This window comes from Balaenoptera acutorostrata, chromosome 6 (genome assembly GCF_949987535.1).
Source record: "Balaenoptera acutorostrata chromosome 6, mBalAcu1.1, whole genome shotgun sequence".
Taxonomy (NCBI): domain Eukaryota; kingdom Metazoa; phylum Chordata; class Mammalia; order Artiodactyla; family Balaenopteridae; genus Balaenoptera; species Balaenoptera acutorostrata.
This window is the reverse complement of record NC_080069.1, coordinates 7492924-7514722: the sequence shown is the minus strand read 5'-3', so window position 1 is coordinate 7514722 and position 21799 is coordinate 7492924. Positions and strand designations below refer to the sequence as shown.

At 36.2% G+C, this 21799-nt stretch overlaps 1 protein-coding gene across 2 annotated transcripts in view; it reads left to right on the top strand.

Annotated features, from left to right (window-relative positions):
• Window positions 1-21799, top strand: part of GLRA3 (glycine receptor alpha 3) — a 192761-nt gene that overhangs the window by 17552 nt on the left and 153410 nt on the right. For both annotated transcript variants that reach the window (XM_007192677.2, XM_028169206.1), the window contains exon 2: window positions 18540-18667. In XM_007192677.2, coding sequence (XP_007192739.2) covers window positions 18540-18667 — 128 coding nt within the window. The remainder of the gene's footprint in view (window positions 1-18539; window positions 18668-21799) is intronic.

Genomic DNA, 21799 nt, shown 5'->3' with positions numbered 1-21799 from the left:
TCTTCCAAGAAGATTTTACCTTTCTAATTTTGGTTTTGTTGATGGCTCAACGTTTTTATTAAGTTTATTGTCCAAGAGCACGCTGTACTCCACAGTCAGATCAAATTCCCTGATCATATTTCAACTGGAAAAAAAATGTTTAGAGGTGGTGAAGTACTTTACACCTCCTGGGTATGAATATGTGTGTGTGTGTGTGTGTGTGTGTGTGTGTGTGGGGTGAGTGGACACAACTTAAATAAGAGGGTTTCAGAAGATCATCTGTAGACATTATGGTCTAGAATCAGGCTAAAGGAGGAAGTCTTTTTTGGATAAGTCAGAGAGAAAAAGAAAGAATATCCATTCCTAGAAGGAAGAGGGGGTCAACAATATTTATGAGGAACATTTTATAGTTCATGAGTGGCTTGAAGAAATCAAGTGCTATTTCACTGATTTGACAACGAAAAGGTGATATTGATAACATATTTTCCATTAAATGTTGCTATTGGGATTCAGAATGTAACTAGCACTTTTTGAAAAGCTTATGTATGCAACTGCTATAACAATTGATGTTTAAAACCCCCAAATCTGTATTTATAATTTTGAATTTAATCATTATAGGTACTTAATTAAAATCAATTTCAAAGTATTTATGTGAATTAATTTTACTTATTTATAATTACTTAGGTAATACATGATTGTGTTTTCAATTCAGCATTAGGAAGCCAGTGTGTCCTCAGATATCAGATGCTTTCCCCCAAATCAGCTTTATAAAATCAGTTATAAGATGATGTTATGATCCCAAATCCTTTACCCTCTTGAAAAAATTTCTCTAATTGTTTTATACTTTAGGGAGCTGAGGAAAGGATGCTAATTTGAAGCCCCTTGCATCCCAAGAGTACACTAAAAATATTATTTTGTACTTGCTATTTGTTTCACTCAATGGTATTTCTTTACTTTCTACTTCAGAACACGTAGAATAACCTTATTTTGTTTACTGCTGCACAAATCTAAAGTAGGATCATATCAGAGATTAAAAAAAACACATTGGGCTTCCCTGGTGGTGCAGTGGTTGAGAATCTGCCTGCCAATGCAGGGGACACGGGTTCGAGCCCTGGTCTGGGAAGATCCCACATGCCGCGGAGCAACTAGGCCCGTGAGCCACAATTACTGAGCCTGCGCGTCTGGAGCCTGTGCTCCGCAACAAGAGAGGCCGCGATAGTGAGAGGCCCGCGCACCGCGATGAAGAGTGGGCCCCGCTTGCCGCAACTGGAGAAAGCCCTCGCACAGGAACTAAGACCCAACACAGCCATAAATAAAAATAAATAAATAAATAAATAAAATAAAATAAAATAAAAAAACCCCCACCATTTATAAAAAAAAAAACACATTGATAGCTATGTAGGTAATTTTCTATTTTTATTAATACCAACAATTGTACATCAAATAGTGCTGGGTCGTAAGGAAGATGTCTTAATAATTTAAATATAGACCATAAAATACCCCCTTAAAATGGCCATATATGCTGCCCTTCAGTGTATAAATTGCATTTAGAGGTACCTTTTATCCGTGTACTCATCAATTCTTGACATTACTAAACTTAAATTTTGACAATTGTAATGGTTATCTAGTGTCTATTTAAATGAGCATTTCTTGATTACAACTGAGTTTGAGCAAACTATTTTATACTAAATGTACATTTCTATTTCTTTTTCTGTGAATTGCTTATTCATATCCTTTGCCCGTTCTTCCACTGGATTACCGTTTTTCTAAATGATTAGTTGGAGTCCTTTATACAATTCAGATGTTAATGTTTGTTAGCTATCTACTATTTAATTTGCTCGTTCAGTTTGTTATGGTGCTTCTTGTTGTGCATAAGTTTTTAATATTGATGCATTATTTCAAAGATCTGCACATTAGAGCCATACTTACAGCCACAATTTCTTTCTAATTCTCTCTTGAACCCATTCTAATTAGGCTTTCACTTTCACCATTTCCCTGAAACTGCACTTGTCAGGGTCATAGCTGTCACCCACCTGGCAAAATGAAATGGCTAATTCTCAGTCCTCATCTTAACCAACCAGCCCACAGCCTTTAGCAGTTAATCGCTCCCTCCTCCTTGATGTACTTACTCTAACTGGTTTCCAGGACACGACACTCTACTGGGTTTCCTCCTACTTCACTGGCTGCTCTTCCCAGTCTGCTTTGCTGTTTTCTCCTCCTCCCTCTCTTTTCCTTTCTATCTGTACTTACTCCCTGGTGGCCTCCTCCAGTCTCAAGTCTTTAAATACCATCTATATGTCTATAGTACTTTCCAAATTTGTGCCTTAAACAATTAAAAAAAAAGGATGTCATTCCTCAGACCCATAGAACTATCTGCATACTTAGCAACTAGAACATCAAATGGACATCTCAAACTGCACACGCCTGAAACCAGTCTCCAGATTCTTGCCCCAAACCTACTCCTCTCACAGTTTTCCCCATTTTGGTTAATCGAGTCTATCCTTCCAGTTACTTAGGCCAAAAAGCATGTACTTCTCCTTGAACACTCTCTTTTTTACTCTAATCAGTCAAGAAATCATCTTGTCTCAAGCTTTAAAATACATCCAAAATATGACCAGTTCCCATCACTTTCAATGTGGCAAGTCGGTCTGAGCAATCATCACCTGGGCTATGGCAGTAATCTAGCTGGTCTCTGCCAGCCATCCCAGCCCCGCCTTAGTCTGGATTTAACAGATCAGTCATGGTGATTCTTTACAAATGAAAGGCAAGCCACTCCATGGATCTACTCAATGCCTTAAAAACTTCCATTTCATTCAAACTAAAAGCAAATTCCTTATAAAGACTCATGCCCACACATGATTTGTTGTTCCATTTAATCCTTTGATCTGATTTCTCACTACTATCCCCCTGCTGACTCGGTTCTATTCCCTTCGGGTTCTGTGACTACATCAAGCATGCTTCTGGCTTAGACCTTTGCGCTGGTCGCTCTCTCTGCCTGGAATAAATACTCTTTCCTCAGGTACTCAGGTGGCCAACTCCCTGACCTCCTTCCACACCTGGATGAAGCATCCCTTTCTCAGTGACGCTTACCCTAACTACTCTACTTAAAATAATGCTAACCCTCACATCCTATCACTTCTGATTATCTTTTGCTTTGCTCTGAATTCTCCTTTCTTTCAAAATAGTACATAATTTACTAATTTGTTACAGTTCTTGCTAACTATGTTCCACTTTGCTAGAATGTAAGTTCATGAAGATAAAGGATTTTGGTCTGTTTCATTTGTTGCTGAATTCAAGCCCCCATAACAATGCTTGTCATGTTGTGCATTTTCAATATCTAACAAAGAAAAAGAGTTAAGTGTGGGTACTAAATAAATTAGCCTTTCCTTTTTGTCTTGCCTTGTCTATGACAAATTTTAAACACATTCTTATATATTTTTAATCCTTTACTGCAATCTTTTTTCAAAGTATACTTTGCCTATGGATTAAAAAAACAAATGGTATAGAGCTTTAACATTGTCCATAGCCCTTCTCAATCCCGTCTTCCCTGTACTTAGCTGTCCTTCCTAAGAGCAACCATTTTTAAATGTCTCTGTGTTTTTCTTATTCTGAAGGTCTTTTCCATACATCTGAATAATATTCTTATATTATTATTGTTTTACAGTTTGTTTTCTTTCAATTTTCTAATTGTCTTCTTTTGTCTTTACTTACATTAAATGCTTCTTCAGACTCATTTTTTTCCCCTCACATTCTTAATCCTACCATCTTGTCTATGCAATATACTCTAAGCTTCACGGCCCCTGACAGCAAAATGGCCTTACTATATTTCTCTCTTCTTCTGATCAAAACAATATGTTTGTTTTCTGAGCCTTTTTGCGTAGATCTCATCTGAGGAAATCCCATTATTACTTTCTAAGTTGTATCAGCTCCTTCCAGGATTCTACTGCTTGGTTTACTTCCTCATTTTGCTACAGTATATTCTCCATGATTTTCCCAAGAAAGCATTTATGCAGGTAGACTATTCCATTACTTGAATTTGGGACTGCTTAATAACTTCTCCTTTGATTCATAGATTGGCTGGTCCAGTGGATTGAAAATATGGAATAAAAACTCTTTTCACCGAGAACTCTGATGGCTTTTTCGTGTTGTCTTGTAGCGTGCACAAATGCCCATTTGCCTAAAGCCAGTCTGGTCTCATTCTTTTGTGTTTTCCTTTTTCTTTCAAAATCCTTCAGGATCTTCTCTTAAATCTTAATGTTTGGCAATTTTGCAATAATAGCTCTAGACCTAATTCTCTATTAGAACTCAGTGGGCTCATTCACTTTGAAAATATGTGTTTTTATCCATTTCTGAAAACTCTCCTCCACTGCTCTCTCTCCATCTATCTTTCTATTCTGTCCTCTCTTCTCATCTTCCAGAACTTGTAAGAATCTCTAATTTGTTGACATCTCCTTCCTGTTGTCTTTTAATTAAAGTTTATACCTCTTTTGTCATTTGATATTACTTTAATGAACGTTGCAAGAAAGAGGAAATAAATACACATGCTTGCTCTTGAACTATTTTAAAATATATCATTTAATTATTTACATATTTATATTTAGAGCTTTAATCATCTGAAATTCTTATATATTCAGGCTATGAAATAGATCAGGTTTATATTATTTTTGCCAGTAGATTGTTGGTTGTCCCAGCACCACTAGTCTGAAGTAGCTGTTTCCTCTGCCTAGGATGTCCTTCCCTCTGCTCCCACTCAGCTCACATTTCAATTCCTTAGAAAGTCTTCACCAACCATCCCATCCAACATGGACTCTCTCATTTATTTTGTTTCATCGTCCTGGCTATTTTCTCCTAAGAACATAGAACAATCTCTAATTATCTTGATTACTTATGTGTTTGTTTACTGTCTGTTTCTTCTACCATGTTGTACATTCCTTGCCCACAGAGACTTGATTGGTATTTTTAACAACTGCATCTAGAGTCTTCAAGTAACTGTTTTTTAGCATGTACATATAACTGTATGAACACAGAAATATGTGATTTGTATGTATATGTGTATCTATATACATGAGTATATAAATCTATATAAATGTGTGTATATTCATGTATATGGATACACATATAAATAATATATGTGCACACGTATATCTGCGTATATATACATACATATATATGTTAGATATTAAATAAAATATAGAAGAACACTCTTCTTTGTCTTATCTTGGCAATCTGATCATTTTACTCTTCCATAGGAATTTTGAAATTTTTTGTTTGGTTTATTCTTAGATTTTTAAAAACTTGCTTTTGTTGTTGTTTTGGGGAATTAAACATACTTTTAAGGAAATGCTTATGCATACAGCTATTAGTGTAATGATGTATGTATATAAAGCTACAGATTTAAGTTTACAATTTTAAACCTAATTATTGTAAATGCTTGATTAACATCCTTGAACTTCTCAGATTTAAAAAAATGATTTAAATGTTTAAATGGAATAAGAACATGAACTATAAAGTTCAAAAGTCTTTGCTATAGTTTGCACCTGATCTTTTCAAGGAAGACATCTTTTTCTCTAAGAGAAAATATGAAGTGGCATCCAGACAAAGACTCTATGTGCCCTACTTCCCAAAGAGACAGTGATATTCTAAATCAAATAAAGGGTGGTTTTATTGTTCTCTGGAGCTACACTGAAGTTGAAAGATTTGAATCACTGACTTTGTCAGGTAGCATCACTGGGGAAACATATCTTTACTTGGACTACTCTCTTGAAGACCTAACGTCCATGAAAATAACAATAATAAATTATATGATCTATTGAAGTTTACTCAGTTCCAAATCTTCCTGGTTTAAAAAAATACGTTGTTTATCCATCTCATGACATATTTCAAGTACTATTTTTGCTCCTGTATTCCAAAAATATTTATATAATATCTCCTATTTGCCAATCAGTGTTCCAAGATTTGGGGGGTATAATAGTAAATAAGCAAAAATCCCTGCTCTTATGAAGTTATCTTCCAGTAGAGGAAAACATAAAAATAAATAAGTGAATGAATAGTATTTTATCTAATAATATGTTTTATGGAGAAAAGTAAAGCAGAAACAGATAGGGAAGAGAGAAAATGTGAGAAGGGAAGACATTTCCTTTTTTTAATTAATTTTTATTGGAGTATAGTTGATTTACAATGTTGTGTTAGTTTCTGCTCTATATCAAAGGGAGTCAGTTGTACATATACATATATCCATTCTTTTTTAGATTCTTTTCCCATATAGGTCATTACAGTGTATTGAGTAGAGTTCCCTGTGCTATACAGTCAGTCCTTATTAGTTATCTGTTTTCTATATAGCAGTGTGTATATGCAGAAGGGAAGACATTTTCAAGGAGACCTTTCGAGTGAAGACTTGATGGTGACGAGGGAGCCATACGGTGGGATCTAGAGGAGATTGGTTTAGGCAGAAGGGGTGGCAAGTGTGATGGCCCTTAGGTGCCAGCATATTTACTAAAAGTTTTCAAAGAAACCATCCAGTAAAATATCGTTGCAAATTTTTGTTTTTCAATATAGATAACCTATGATATTGGATATGTGTCTCTTAGATGTTTTAAAACCATGCTTTAATTCAACAGGTCCAAAATTGAATGCATTATCATAACTCTCAAAGCTGGTCCCCCTTTTCCCGCTGTCCTATATCAGTGAATGATATTTCCATCCATACAGTTGCTCAAGCCAGAAAGCTGGGTCGATATCACTTAACTACTGCTGCATAACACATTATCCTGAAATTTAGTGCATTAAAACAACAACGAATGTTCATTGCATGGGTCAGAAATTCAGGAACAGCTTAAGTAGATGTTCTAGCTCAGATTCTTTCATCAGGTTACTGTCAAGATGTCAGCCATGGTTGCAACCACATGAAGGCTTGGTTGGTGAAGAGAATCTGATTTCAAGTTGGCTCAGTCAAATGACTGGCAAGTTCGTGAATCCTATTGGTAGAAGCTCTCATTTTCTTCCATGTAGCTACTTGAGTGGCTGAGGGAAGAGTGAATGACCCAAAAGAGAGCTGGGTGGAAGTAGCAATGCATTTTATGATCAAACTACAGAATTCATGTCATCAAGAAGTTACTTTGCGTAGGCAACATTCAAGAGGAGGAAAATTAGGCTCCACCCTTTGAAGGGAGGTGTGTCAAAAAATTTAAATAAGCATTTTTAAAATCATTGCAATCATGCTTGAAACATTTTCCTCATTCCCAACCAGTACCAAACCATCACTAAATTTTGTGGATTTTATCAGTGATATATATATCTCTTAGATTATTCTACTCTCTCCAACCCCACTGCGATCAAAATTACTCACACTATCCTCAGCTCACTTTGACCGCAGGAATTATTTCCAAATGGGAGCTGTAAAGACAAAAGTCCAAAATGTGATCCATGAGGCACTGCATGATTGGGTACCTACAGCCGTCTCCAGCCTCATTTGTTATTATGTTGACACTTTCTGTCTCTATTCCAGACACACTAACATTCCTTTAGTCTTTGTTCTTCCCATGACACCACAGGTTCTAAGATATTTTCTCTTGTATGTCTATTCAGTCTTTTTCTGCCTGAAATTCTGGACTACTATTTCAGCAGCCCCTCCTCCTAGGAGTGTTCACTGAATTTACACAAATTGATAGACTTCTTTTGATTATTTAAAATCTTGCTAGAATACCAGAACTGAAATAAATCTATTAAACAAAGACAATATAAAACCAGAATTGCTTTAAATATTCATTCAATAGTTGATTTCTGAAAACTAAATGTCCTGAATAAGAAGTTATTTAAGGAAGAGTGGTAAACAAGTGTGTCAGTTAGGACCCCTATAATTATACATTTGCAATATGACTTTGAACTTCTCTTACTAAGGTGCCTTCAACCATGAATTGAATTCATAAACGAGGATGGGTCCATCAGATTTTTTCTTTACGGTGCTCAGTATTTCCTGAGTTTGTTGGTATTTTTTACACTTGGATTTCATGAGATACTGTTATGCCATTCAGGGCCCTTTTACATTCATGAGCTTGAGTGAATTTCTCTTTATTTCAATTAAAAATATCCCTGACCAAAAGAGTCATGTTATCAAAGGCAAAATCCAAACATTGGCATAAGAATTTGACAGTTTTTGAAACCTATGTGTAGAATATGTCATTTGTTTTAACTGCAATTTTCTGTGAAAAATGTGTGCCACTTTTAAGTCTCCATTTTTATACTGGTTAAAGAATATCTGGCTTGCCCAACGTGAAGCAACTAGTTAATGACAAAACTAGAACAAAATGTAAGCCTCCTGGCTGTCCATCTGGAGCTTCAACCATGCTACCATGATGATTTTCATTTAATTATCTTGGGCACTGGACACATAATAGGAACTATTGAGTCTATTCTAAGTAATTTTCAATGTTTCTGAAATGCTTAATTAGTTTTCTTTAAAATAAACAAGTCATTAAGAAGCTACAAATCAGTGAGTTAGTTAGCTGTGTTATGGCCTTTTAGATTTTTCAGTTGAAATAAGCTGATGTCAAAACTATAAAGAAGTAAACTATTACCCATGAGAATAGACAGTTTCCATAGAAGTTATAGTAGAAGTTATAACAATTAGCATGAGTTTTGAGCACAGCATTTTGAAAGCATTTAGTAAAAATGAGTGACTTTGTGATAAAAATAAATTTTGTAGATGAAACGAACAAACTTGTATAAAGATTAGAGTTAAGAAACCTCAGATGACTACACTATCTATCCCTGTCATCTACTTTTACTGGAGTCCTCCTTCTCCACCTATCCTATCTCTCCACCTCCTATCCCTCCCCTATAACCCTATATTAACCCTTCATATACAAACACACAAACAATATGTAATTTATCACTGACAACTAGCAAGCATTGAACAGACATACCTACTAAGTCGTAATTTATGTAAGCACTGAATGTAGACACCACTGCAATCAGGTCTGGTTAAAAAAGCACCCATCACATTCTAATTGACAATTCTTCATTTCCACCATTAAATTACAATTTTCAGACATATAACTTTGCTTTAATTTTCTCCTTCAGATTTCTATATCCTGATTTTTCCCTGTTTCTAAATATTTGTTCTAGATTCTTCCCTGATTATTCATAAGCATCACTCCTAACTTGGGCAGAAGGACAGAAGGATGAAAATGTTGGACATTCTCTGGTGTATAATGTTTGACCTCTCCATCACTGTATTTAGTTAATTCATTTCAAAAATACTTATCCAGTTAGTTACTGTGGATGCTCTGGATTACTTCTGGGGCTATTAAAACACATGCAACAGTCATGAGTTTTGCTTAAATAGAAGATCCTATAAAGTCAGAGATAAACATTGATTGATTAATCTTATTAAAAATACAATTACAATTGTAACAAGTGCTGTTAATGAGATACAAATTTGATAAATATTGTAACAGGATTTTGCAAAATGAGATAGAATAGGTAAGGCTTCCTGAGGAAATGATGCTTAAACCAAGATCATAAAGATAAGTAGAATTTAATTAAATGAATAGAAGACCAATGAGTATTCCAGACAAAGGTAATGCCTAGAAGTAGGTTGTACCAGAGGAGCTGAAGAGGATATGGTGAGATGTGGTTGGATTATGGATAAAATTATAAGGTAGGACCAACTGGAAGGATATGATATGTGGAATACAAGAGGAGTCAAGAGTTATCAAAGATTTTCCACCTGAGAAATGTAAAGATTTTGTTACCATTAACCAAGTTTGAAAAGAATGGAAGAGAAACAAGCTTGTGTGAGAATAGCAGGAGTTTGATGTATGTTTGCTTTTATCAGAGAGCTAGGTTGCTAGCAATCTGTGATTATTTTATTCCAGTTTCAGAAACTGAGACAATTCCAAGCTATGCTTAGCTTCCTGCTAAGACTTCTGTATTTCTGATTCATTCTTACTCAACAGTTGTAATTCTTTGCGATCTCAGACCAACTCATAGGAGTTCATGCCTTTTTGTCCCCTAAAATCTATAAAGCTTTCAAAACTTGTACACAGATTGTTAACCACTCAGCTGGTACTCTGAAGTTTATTGCCATCCTTAAGGGGAACTCACTTCTGTGAGTTTCTTTGTCTTAGATCTTAGCCATGTGATTTTTCACTGTGTTTTTAGCTCTCCGATGCACAGTTTTGTTTTCTTTTTAACCTTGTCTAGTGTTTTCAGTAGAAAGTTTAATTTGATTTAAAATATTGGCTTATAGGGACTTCCCTGGTGGTGTAGTGGTTAAGAATCCACCTGCCAATGCAGGCGACACGGGTTCTAGCCCTGGTCCGGGAAGATGCCACATGCCGTGGAGCAAATAAGCCCGTGCGCCACAACTACTGAGCCTGCGCTCTAGAGCCTGCACGCCACAACTACTGAGTCCACGTGCCACTACTACTGAAGCCCACGCACCTAGAGCCCGTGCTCCGCAACAAGGGAAGCCACCGCAATGAGAAGACCGCGCACCACAACGAAGAGTAGCCCCTGCTTGCTGCAACAAGAGAAAGCCCGCACACAGCAACTAAGACCCAACGCAGCCAAAAATTAATTAATTAATTAATTTTAAAAATAGAATAAATAAGATTTAAAAAATAAAAATAAAATATTGGCTTATAAATTTAATATCTGAGTGGCCTGGGCAAAAACCTCTTTACCTTAGTGTCTTCATCTGTAATACATAGGTAATAATATCTAACTAGAAAAGTTGTTATGAGAATAAAATGATATCATATATATACATGAATCCTGTGCCTGAGAGATCAGGAAGCAACTACCATTTCTATTGTTAGGTGAATTTAAAATAACCCAGGCCTCATCAAACTGCAGAGAGAAATGAGATCGCTTTAAAATGATAATCATATTTCACTGGCACATTGCTCACAGTGGCAAGAATCAAGATCCCAGTACCCTTTTAATTTTTAGTTATTTCTCTGAGCCTCCAAGGGTCTAGAATAGTCCTTTTATATTCTTCCACTTTGGCATCTTTTTAAAATAATTCATATCAAACAATCAACTTAAAGCCTGCTTCACTGCCTGTGTCATCATGGGAAACAATTCGTCCTCTTCTAAGGCAGGATGCTTTAGCATGAAATGCTCAAAACATCATGTATTCTCAGATGTTTCAGTTTTTCTTTAGTTCTCCCATAAAGAGACTAAAGCCATAAAGAATTGGAAAGAATGCTCATCTCTTCAATTCTGTGTTTTATTTTTCAAACTGGGGGCTTGAAATATCAATTGCTTGTGTCTGCAACTCAGAAAGTTCCAAATAATAGTAACTGTGACAATTTTTTTTTCACTAAGAGTTGTAACCCCATAGGACTGGTTTATAAAGCTAGAGAATACATAGTCAACTGTCTTTCCCCCGTATACCCCAAACCTTCTCTGCCTCAAGAGTCTGGGCACTGATTTATTCCCCCTAAGTCACTGTGCTTCTGTGCAAATCAACTCATGAAAATGCATGCACAGAGATTTGTGGCCCACGTGCCAAGACTCATCTCAAACCCATATTACATTTCCTAGCTACAGCTTTCATATTTTCTCTCAATTTTAAGGTGCATTTAGCAGAGTGAAATAAGTATGGACAATTATATTAAATCCATCTTTACAGCATCTCTATTTAGTAGTTACTTCTGCCCTCCAAAAGTGGATATATTTTACTTTCTTGTCTCATTAAAGAGGAAGGGAGGGGATAGAAGGGGAGGGGCAGGGACTTATCTTTTTGATGGATTTTGATATTTGACTTTTTATTTTTTTTTAATTTTTATTTATTTATTTATTTTTGGCTGTGTTGGGTCTTCGTTTATGTGTGAGGGCTTTCTCTAGTTGTGGCAAGCGGGGGCCACTCTTCATCGCAGTGTGTGGGCCTCTCACTATCGTGGCCTCTCTTGTTGCGGAGCACAGGCTCCAGACGCGCAGGCTCAGTAGTTGTGGCTCACGGGCCTAGTTGCTCCGCGGCATGTGGGATCTTCCCAGACCAGGGCTCGAACCCGTGTCCCCTGCATTGGCAGGCAGATTCTCAACCACTGCGCCACCAGGGAAACCCTTGATATTTGATTTTAATGCTTAAAAAAAATAGGCTTCTGCCAGTCTCTCAGAAATTGAAGTCTCTGAACTTTCAAGTGACAAGTCATTATAAAAATAAGAATATATAAGATTCTTAAGTGAAAAATGTGTTCATTGATGGGAATGTGTATGAGTCCACATAGAGTTTCCAAGAAAGTTAATAGTAAATTCAGTACTTGGTACAGCATAGAAAAGACAAGCCAAGTGTGGGAGCCAGGCAGATTCGTGCAGAGATTGTTTTGAGATTTTCATAAATAAAAGACTTCTAAAATATCCAAAGATGCTTCCTTCAAAAGTACTGATCACGAGTCATTTGCTAACAACTTGGTAACTTGCTATAAATATGTTGAAAGACGAGGTTTAGACAAAAAAAAAAATGGACTTCATAATAAAGTTTCTTATCCAAAATCCATTCTAGGGACTTCCCTGGCAGTCCAGTGGTTAAGACTTCTCCTTCCAATGCAGGGGATGCGGGTTCGATCCCTGGTCCAGGAGCTAAGATCTCACATGCCTCAGGGCCAAAAAACCAAAACATAAAACAGAAGCAACACTGTAACAAATTGAATAAAGACTTTAAAAATGGTCCACATCAAAAAAAAAAAAATCTTAAAACAAAACAAAAAAACCCCCCAAAAATCCATTATAAATGCAACTTAGATTTCTTCTTACTGCCTCCCCCTAACCTGAGTTTTTTTTCCTTTTAAGAATTTTTTTTTTTTATACTGGAGTGTAGTTGATTCACAATGTTGTGTTAGTTTCAGGTGTACAGCAAAGTAATTCAGTTATGCATATACATATATCTATTCTTTTTCAAATTATTTCCCATTTAGGTTATTACAGAATATTGAGTAGTGTTCCCTGTGCTACACAGTAGGTCCTTGTTGGTTATCTATCTTACATATTGTAGTGTGTGTATGTTCATCCCAAGCTCCTGATTTATCCCTCCCCCTCCACCTTTCCCCTTTGGTAACCATAAGTTTGTTTTCTAAGTCTGTGAGTCCATTTTTGTTTTGTAAATAAGTTCATTTGTATCATTTTTTAAAATATTCCGCATGTAAGTGATATCATATGATATTTGTCTTTCTCTCTCTGACTTACTTCACTTAGTGTGATAATCTCCAGGTCCACCAATGTTACTGCAAATGGCATTATTTCATTATTTTTAATGGCTGAGTAATATTCCATTGCATATACGTACCACATCTTTGTCCATTCATCTGTCGATGGGTTCCTTCCATGTCTTGGCTATTGTAAACAGTGCTGCAATGAACATTGGGGTGCATGTATCCTTTCGAACCATGTTTTTGTCTGGATATATGCTCAGGAGTGGGATTGCTGCATCATATGGTAACTCCCCCCACCCTGAGTTTTAACAACTTAAGAAAAATGTTTTTGAATATGTAAGTATAGATGATATTGACTATTTAAAAATTAGAGTAAGATCCCAGACTGGTCACACAGAGCCTCATACTATGTATGTACGTATTTATTACTATAAGCTCTCTTCAATGATTACAGTTATCTGAAGACAGTCTACCATTTTTCCTACGGTGCTAGTCTCCATGGTGCTAGATATTACTGTAATAGGAAGAAAGTTCTAGGAGAAATATACCAGAGCAAGAGTCGTAGGTGATTGGAAGTCTCCCCATATGCACAGCCTCCACCATTTTCAGAAGCGAAGGGATAGCCTGTGTAGAAATGCTTTTTAGCCAAATACCCAATGTAATTTTGCCAACAATAATTCCTTTTGAGTCAAAACTGTGAATCTTTAGAAATAAAATCAATTGTCCATAAGTCATTGAATGGCTCTCGTGTCACTGAAAGAAATATAACTAGTAAAGAAATCTGGAATATTTCTCTGCTCAGAATTTTCTCATTTGTTAATAGGTATTATTCTGCAGAGCTTGGTTGTGAATCCCTGTTATAAAACATGAAGGTTTTGCTCGAAGTGGCAGGAACAAAGGAGCCAGCCTATCATTCTCCTCACTATAATCTCACTTCCCAGCTTCTGTGCTCTGATCCTTCCCAAGGATTCTCTGTAGAACTCAGATGGGCCCAGACAGAGTAATCTACTGAACTGTGAACACTACAGATTCAAATTTGTGTTATACATACTTACCATTCCTAACAGAGTGCTTTGCACCTAACAAATTATATGAGAACTCAAAATTCATTGTTTCAACATTTAACAGATATTTAAATGCATTTTGGCATGAGAAAGTATATCTTTACAATTTTATTGTTATGAGTTGCTTTAATTGTATTGTTAGTAAACATCTCAGCTTATACAAGTCTTTAAAAAGTTTATGTATTATACTTTTAAAATAACTTATCATCTCTTACCTACCTTCACTCCATCTCAGTCCAATGTGTATTTCATGTATTCTTCTCAAAGCTCATTAATCAAATTATATTAGGGATTTTATTAATTTTTAAGTATCACATCAAAAGAATGTCTCTTAATAGAATATTTACTGATATTTAGTCAATTACAAGTGTTGACTATTCGTTATGGGGAAACCCAGAAGGTAAACTCTGTATCTTTTCTTTTAAAAGCAAATCTTTACATTACTTATGAGAAAAGATTTTTTTTTAGAGTCTTACAAAATAGTGTTATGGGAGTTAGCTGTTACCACGGGAGTGACTACAATTATCCAGAGAGAAAGATGGATGGAGCTGCGAGGAGTGTGGCTCTTTAAAACACAAATACAATAAAAACAAATATAAAAAGAAATCTAGGAACACATTGTCAGATCAGTGATAGCAAAATTAGTGGAATACCGACCTCTGTAAATTCCCTCCTCCGTAAAAGCAGTGAGAAAACTGTCAAAAAAAGTGAGGATCAACTTGTTCAGAACTCTGGTAATTAATCAGAGACGTGCAGTAATCCACGAATTAGCTTAATCAAGAAAAACAGCTGAATCTTGGTAAGAACAGTGGGATTTCTGGTGTTATAACTTGCCCTATTCCCATCCCCCTGTCTCGAGCTCCACGGTAGCATTGTAAGCCAATAGCCTGCAATAACAGTAAAGACAGCAGCCTGGCAGCTACCAGGGGGGACAGAATGGAGTTTGAATTCCTTTAAAACCATATTCTTGGAAAATTGTCATTATTTGACCTGTCTGGAGGTTTTCTGGGATACCCCACTCGCAAGACTTTTATTTGAACTAACTTGGAGCTCACCCTTTCCTGGAGATGTTTGTCAATTTTTTAACTTCATGAGTACCTGAGGCAGTAGAGAACAGTGGGTGCAAACAACAGACTAACCATGAATCTTAAAAGAAAAAGCAACAGAATGATATGTTCATAGGGGTTTAGAAAAGCTCCACATATTCTTGGGCATCTAGAAGTCCACACATTATGTACAAGGCTGTGAGCATTCAGTATGGTGGGCTGAACTGCATCCTTCCAAAATTTCACATGTTGAAGTTCTAACTCCCAATACCTCAGAACATGACTTTATTTGTAGATAATTAAGATATAATGGAGTCATATTGGTGGACCCTAATCTAATATGACTGGTGTCCTTCTAGGAAGAGATTAGGACACAGACACACAAAGAGGAAGGACCTTGTGAAGACACAGAGAGAAGACGGCCACCTACAAGCAAGGATGGAGGCCCTCAGAGGAAACTAGCCCTGCCAACACCTTGATCTTGGATTCCTAGCCTCCAGAATTGTGAGAAAATTAATTTCTGTTGTTTAAACCACCCAGTCAGTGGTACTTTGTTAAGAGAGTCCTGGCAAATGAATACACCCAGGGCTGTATGCATGCTCAGGAAAAACCCAGGGAGACCCTGAATTCTCAACTCTGGTGGCCTTTGGGCCCTGTGCAAATAGGAGGTAAAGGCTAAGGCAGATTTGTCAACTGCCTGACTCAAAGTTGAAGCAAAACCCCATGAACTCAGGACCCCCAGAAAATACTGTGAGATTTATTGGTCCTGGGAATTTTTAAAAATCCCTGTCCAATTATTAGCTGATCTCTAAGCTAAGTGAAAAGATATCGCATAGTCATATACGATAAATAATATAGAATTTACAGAATTAGTTCAGAAAAGTCAATTACTAGCCAAAGACCGTAAATCAGCTATTTTAAATACATTCAAAGAGCTAAAAGAAACCATGCCCAAAGAACTGGAAAGACAGTATGACAATAATATCTCACCAAATACAAAATACCAACAGAGAGAAAGAAATTACAGAAAGAACAGCAGAGAAATTTTGGATTTGAACGGTAGAGTAACTAAAACGAAAAATTCACGGGAAGGCTTCTTTTAGTTTCCTCTGACTGTTGTAACAATTTACTACAAACTGGGTGGCATAAAACAGTAGAAATTTATTTTCTCAGAGTTCTGGATGCCAGAAGTCTGAAATCAGTTCACTGGGCCCAAAACAAGATGTGAGGAGGACCACGCTCCCACGGAGGTTCTAGGGGAGACTCTGTCCCTTCCTCTTCCAGCCTCTGTTGACCGCTGGCATTCCTGGGCTATGGCCACATCACTCTAATCTCTGCTTCTCGGCCACACTGCCTTCCCTCTTCTGCCTGCCATCAAGTATACCTCTGCCTCTCTCTTCTAAGGATACACGTCACTGCATATAGGGCTGACCTGGATAACCTACGATAATCTCCCCCATTCAGTGCAAAATGTGAGGGAATGCCAATTCAGCGTACATAGTTAACTATAATTTTTTTTAAAAGTAGAGAGACAGAGTATTACTGGTTCAGATCCAGGTGAGTTGGTTTATTTGTTGGTAAAAGAACGTACAAGTTTATTTTCTGACAACTGAAAGGAAGGATTTTGCAAAGGAAATACAGGGAATAGTTTAGAAGTAGTAATATGTAGCTGGGAGAGCTCTGACAATGCCTTCTTCTGCCTGCTCTTCTTGGGCCATGGAAAGTGGACAAATGCTGCTTAAGAGGGCAGGTAAAAGCTACTTAAAACCAGATGGTAGAAGAAAGTTCTGGAGTTACTGAGAGGAGAGTAGGGTTGTTTTCTCTTTCATGATGATGATGATGATGATGATGACATTAGAATAAACTTTCCAGGGATCAGCATGGCAAGGAGTTCAACTGACCAGTAATAATCAGAGATAAAGGCTTACAAAGTAATATGGAACCAGAAGAATAGGGAGAGAAGAAGCTTCTGTTTAGAGAGAAAGCAAGAAAGACAGAATGAAAGTTATTGAGAAGATAAGTGATTTAGAATGTCCAGAACTAGATATATCCTCTAGAACAGGGCAAGAGTTAATAGGTGCTGTTAACTGTGATACTATACTTTCAGAAATACTGTTCTCACATTACCATTGATATTGGATTTTACCGTTGTGATTATGAATTACTGAATATATGTGTGTGGTAGACGATTTAATGGTGATGGCTCTAAGGTTTATTTTCCCTTTCTATTAAACATTCTGGCAGGAGGAATTTAATAACTTGATAATGCTGAGAGTGACCACAAAGGTTCAGGGTTTGGCGATGCTCTAAGTTGAGTGACAGAGCTGGGAGGACGTGATGACTGACAATCTCCAGGAAGTAACATCAGGTTGAATATAAACATTTCAAACAGATGTGTGTTCAGAAAGCCTGCTTCACTTTTCTGAGCAAACTCTGTGGATAAAAAGGATCATTTGATATTAGCAAGTAGGCCTAGACCTTCTGGGGACCAACCTAGGTAAATGAGGGGCTGGTCGGGGGTTCAGTCGTTTGTGGGCTTCTCGGATGAGCAGCTGCAGAAAAAGGAAAATGTTTGAATGAAAAAAATACAATAACCCTTTAACCTTCCTGGACACAGGTTCTCATCCAATAATAGCTGACCTCACAGACCACATTTAGGGTAATTTCTCAAACTCCATGCACAAATTTTAGGTCTGAACAAAATGTACTGTATATGAATGACACAAAGTGAAAGCAGAATGAATTTAACTGAGTATGTTACTAATATAGGAAGCACTCACTCTAATTGAAGAAAAGAACATTGTTGTTTAATCTGTAGGACCGAAGTTTTATTACTGTTGAGAACAATTCTCAAAACTTGAAGGTGATGTTCCTTTCCTCTATAAAAGCAATAAGAATTGTATTTCACAGCTGAACTTTCATATTTTCTTACGTCTGAACAACTTAGGATAATTTTAGCTAAAAATTGCAATCAGAAATCAAATTTGGATAAATATAAATTTTGAAAGCCTAATAATTTGGAGTAGCTTTGTTTCCAGACTTAAATATTGTCACCACTGAATACATGTGAAAAATTATAAATTCTGACTGTAAATCTATAAATACCTAGCTGTTGCTATGATAATATTCACTATACAGTAGATAAACCTTTTTTTTGGTTTTATTGTTTTCAAACTGTATTTTTTGGTTTTATTGTATTTTTGCTTAGCATTTTTATTTTATATTTCTAGGTAACAACTGTTAGGAAGGCTTTTTTTTTGGGTAAAATCTGTATTATTTTTTCTCATTTGCAGTTTGGTTGCAACAAAGGAAACAGATAGTGCAAGGTCTCGAAGTGCCCCAATGTCACCTTCTGACTTTCTGGATAAATTAATGGGAAGGACGTCGGGGTATGATGCAAGAATCAGACCCAATTTTAAAGGTAATTGTTTTGCTTACTACAATATATGACATGTGCTTTATTTTTTATTATTTTTTAACATCTTTATTGGAGTATGATTGCTTTACAATGGTGTGCTAGTTTCTGCTCTATAACAGAGTTAATCAGCTATACATATACATATATCCCCATATCCCCTCCCTCTTGCGTCTCCCTCCCACCCTCCCTATCCCACCCCTCTAGGTGGTCACAAAGCACCGAGCTGATCTCCCTGTGCTATGTGGCTGCTTCCCACTAGCTATCTGTTTTACATTTGGTAGTGTATATAAGTTCATGCCACTCTCTCACTTCATCCCAGCTTACCTTTCCCCCTCCCCATGTCCTCAAGTCCATTCTCTACATCTGTGTCTTTATTCCTGTCCTGCCCCTAGGTTTGTCAGAACCTTTTTTTTTTTTTAGATTCCATATATATGTGTTAACATACGGTATTTGTTTTTCTCTTTCTGACTTCACTCTGTATGACAGATGATTAAACAAGATAAATTTTCAAATTGATTTCCCCCCAAATTCTGAAGCTTATTTCCAATAATCCTCCAAGCACTATATTGGTCAAAGATATGTCTTGAAAGAAGAAATATATTCTCATGTTAATAGCTCTCAGAATTAGTCTTCTTTGGACCATACGACATTACATTAGTTTGTGTACAACCTCATGATTTGATATTTTTATACATTATGAGATGATGATCGCAATGAGTTTAGGTACCATCTGTCACCATACAAAGTTGTTCCAACATTGTTGACTATTCCCTATGCTGTACATTACATCGCCGTTGACTTATTTTACAGCTGGAAGTTCATACCTTTTAATCTCCTTCACCTATTTCGATCATCACCCTACCACCTTCCCCTCTATTCCCTTGTCTATTTTCTTTTTCTTTTAAGAAATGTGCCTACTGAATCAAATGAACTAATTTAAAGTGGGTATTATATATGCTTTCCCTTCCAATTTGTCAAAAACCAGGAATTAATACTGTGAGACTTTAGGGGCATGACTCAATAATGTGATATTCCACTAGTCTAAGTTTTTTTGAAAAAATAAATGAGCAAAATTAAATATATATTTAAAAAAAAGAATAGGAACAGAAATTTGCCAAACAGATGTGACAATATATTACAATAACTTAAATGATTTAGTATTCACTTCTTCATGGATTAAAAAAATTTTTTCCTTTTTGCTGCGCCACGCAGCACGCGGGGCCTTAGTTCCCCGACCAGGGATGGAACCCATGTCCCTGCAGTGGAAGCGCGGAGTCCTGACCACTGGACATGGATTAAAATCTTAATGAAAAAAAAAAAAAAAACCTAGAAAATACCTAGATAACTGATCAGACAATAGGAAAATATTTTTAAAATATAAAATTATTGAGAAAAACCTGTATGTTAGACCTTTCAGGAATTTATAAATTTCATAAGAGGAAAACAAAAAATCTTAGTAGAGACATTCTCAGACAGTTTGCAGAGGATAAATAAGAATATTCAACCTAATTAACAATCAATGAAGTGCAAATTATAATAATAATGTGACAGCATTTTCACCTTTCAAATTATCAACATTTAACAATAATATTATTGATAATTATTTCAGTCTCAAACACATTATTATAAAATTTATTTTTGGAATACTGATTTTAAATTTGTGATTGTTTTCACAAGTACATTTATATTAAAACAAAATTTATCTTCCATACCATAGAGAAGAACAATTATTAAAAAACTATAAAATGACTTTATTAAAATGTAACTTTGTATTTGCTCTTTTATATACTGCTAACTTTGAAAAACTCTAGATGTAGACATTTTTCTTTAAACAAAATTATGATACTCATTTGTACTATTCTGTATCATTTCTCTAAAATAAGTACACCTTTTAAAAATCCTGTTTGTTTGAGAGAAAACACTGCAGTACCAGGCATAAGCCACACAAACTACAGGAAGGTTGTGTTGCACATTGCTAGGCGGGTGCTGTTTTGTATGTTTATCTGTTTGTTGTTTTATGATAATAGTAAAAAAGTAAAAATCGTGTACCTGAATTGGGTAAAAATTAAATTGTCCAAAAATATTAGAGATGAATAGCCTCAGCAGACCTTCAGCACAATTCTACTTCTTTGAGGCAAACACTCCAAAAGGAAAATTGGTTACTTCCAGTGAGCATCTGTTTAATCTCTTTGATGACTTTCCAGGCCTTTTACAAAGAAGGCGCTATGAAAGTTCTTTGCACTAACTAGACTGCTACTTGGATGCCTCCATTCTTGCATTCTACCTCTTCTATTTTTTCTTTTCTGCCCAATAATTTCTCTTTTTTTCCTGCAGGAATAATTATGTTTATTCATCTTGTTCACTCTCTTTAAGCCATTAGTTTTCTTGCATATGATGGAAATGCTTTGTAGTTGAGGAAGGGCTGAGTTGATTTGCCTGGGTGCTGATACATGTTTTGTCTGCTGTGTATGGAGAGAGATAATTTTCTGCTGTTTCTCTCTCTGGGAAAGGAAATCTGACAGAGATGGTAGTGCCCTGGGCACAGCTTTGCTTTAGGTGAGTGTTGAGTGGCGAGGCTTTGGTCTGGGGTTCTCCAAATGCCAGAATAGTGATGACTTTTGTTTTGAGGTACTGGCAGGAACCCTGTTTTCCCCAGTCTTTTTTTTTTTTTTTGCAGAGAGTTAGAAGTTGAATAAATTCTGGGAATCTAATGTATAGCCTTGAGATTATAGTTAACAGTACTGTATTATAGACTTAAAAGTTCTCACCACAAAAAAGAAACAGTAATTATGTGACAATGGAGGTGTTAGCTAATGCTAAAGTCATCATCTTATTGCAGTATGCAAGTGTGTCAAATCAACACGTTGTACATCTTTAACTTACACAATGTTGTATGCCTTTTATATCTCAATAAAGCTGGAAAAAGAAAACATTTAAAAAGTCAGCATTGCTTACAGAATCATATTATTTCCAATCACCTTAATAAGCTATGTTTGCAAAAGGAAAAAAAAAAAAAGTTATGTGCATCCTTCAAACCCATGGAAACTCCAGGCCATCCCGGCTCTAGGGGACTATGAATGGGGGAGCAGGGAGCTTCCTGCGTCAGGCGTCCATGGCCTCCCCTGCTGCCCCATC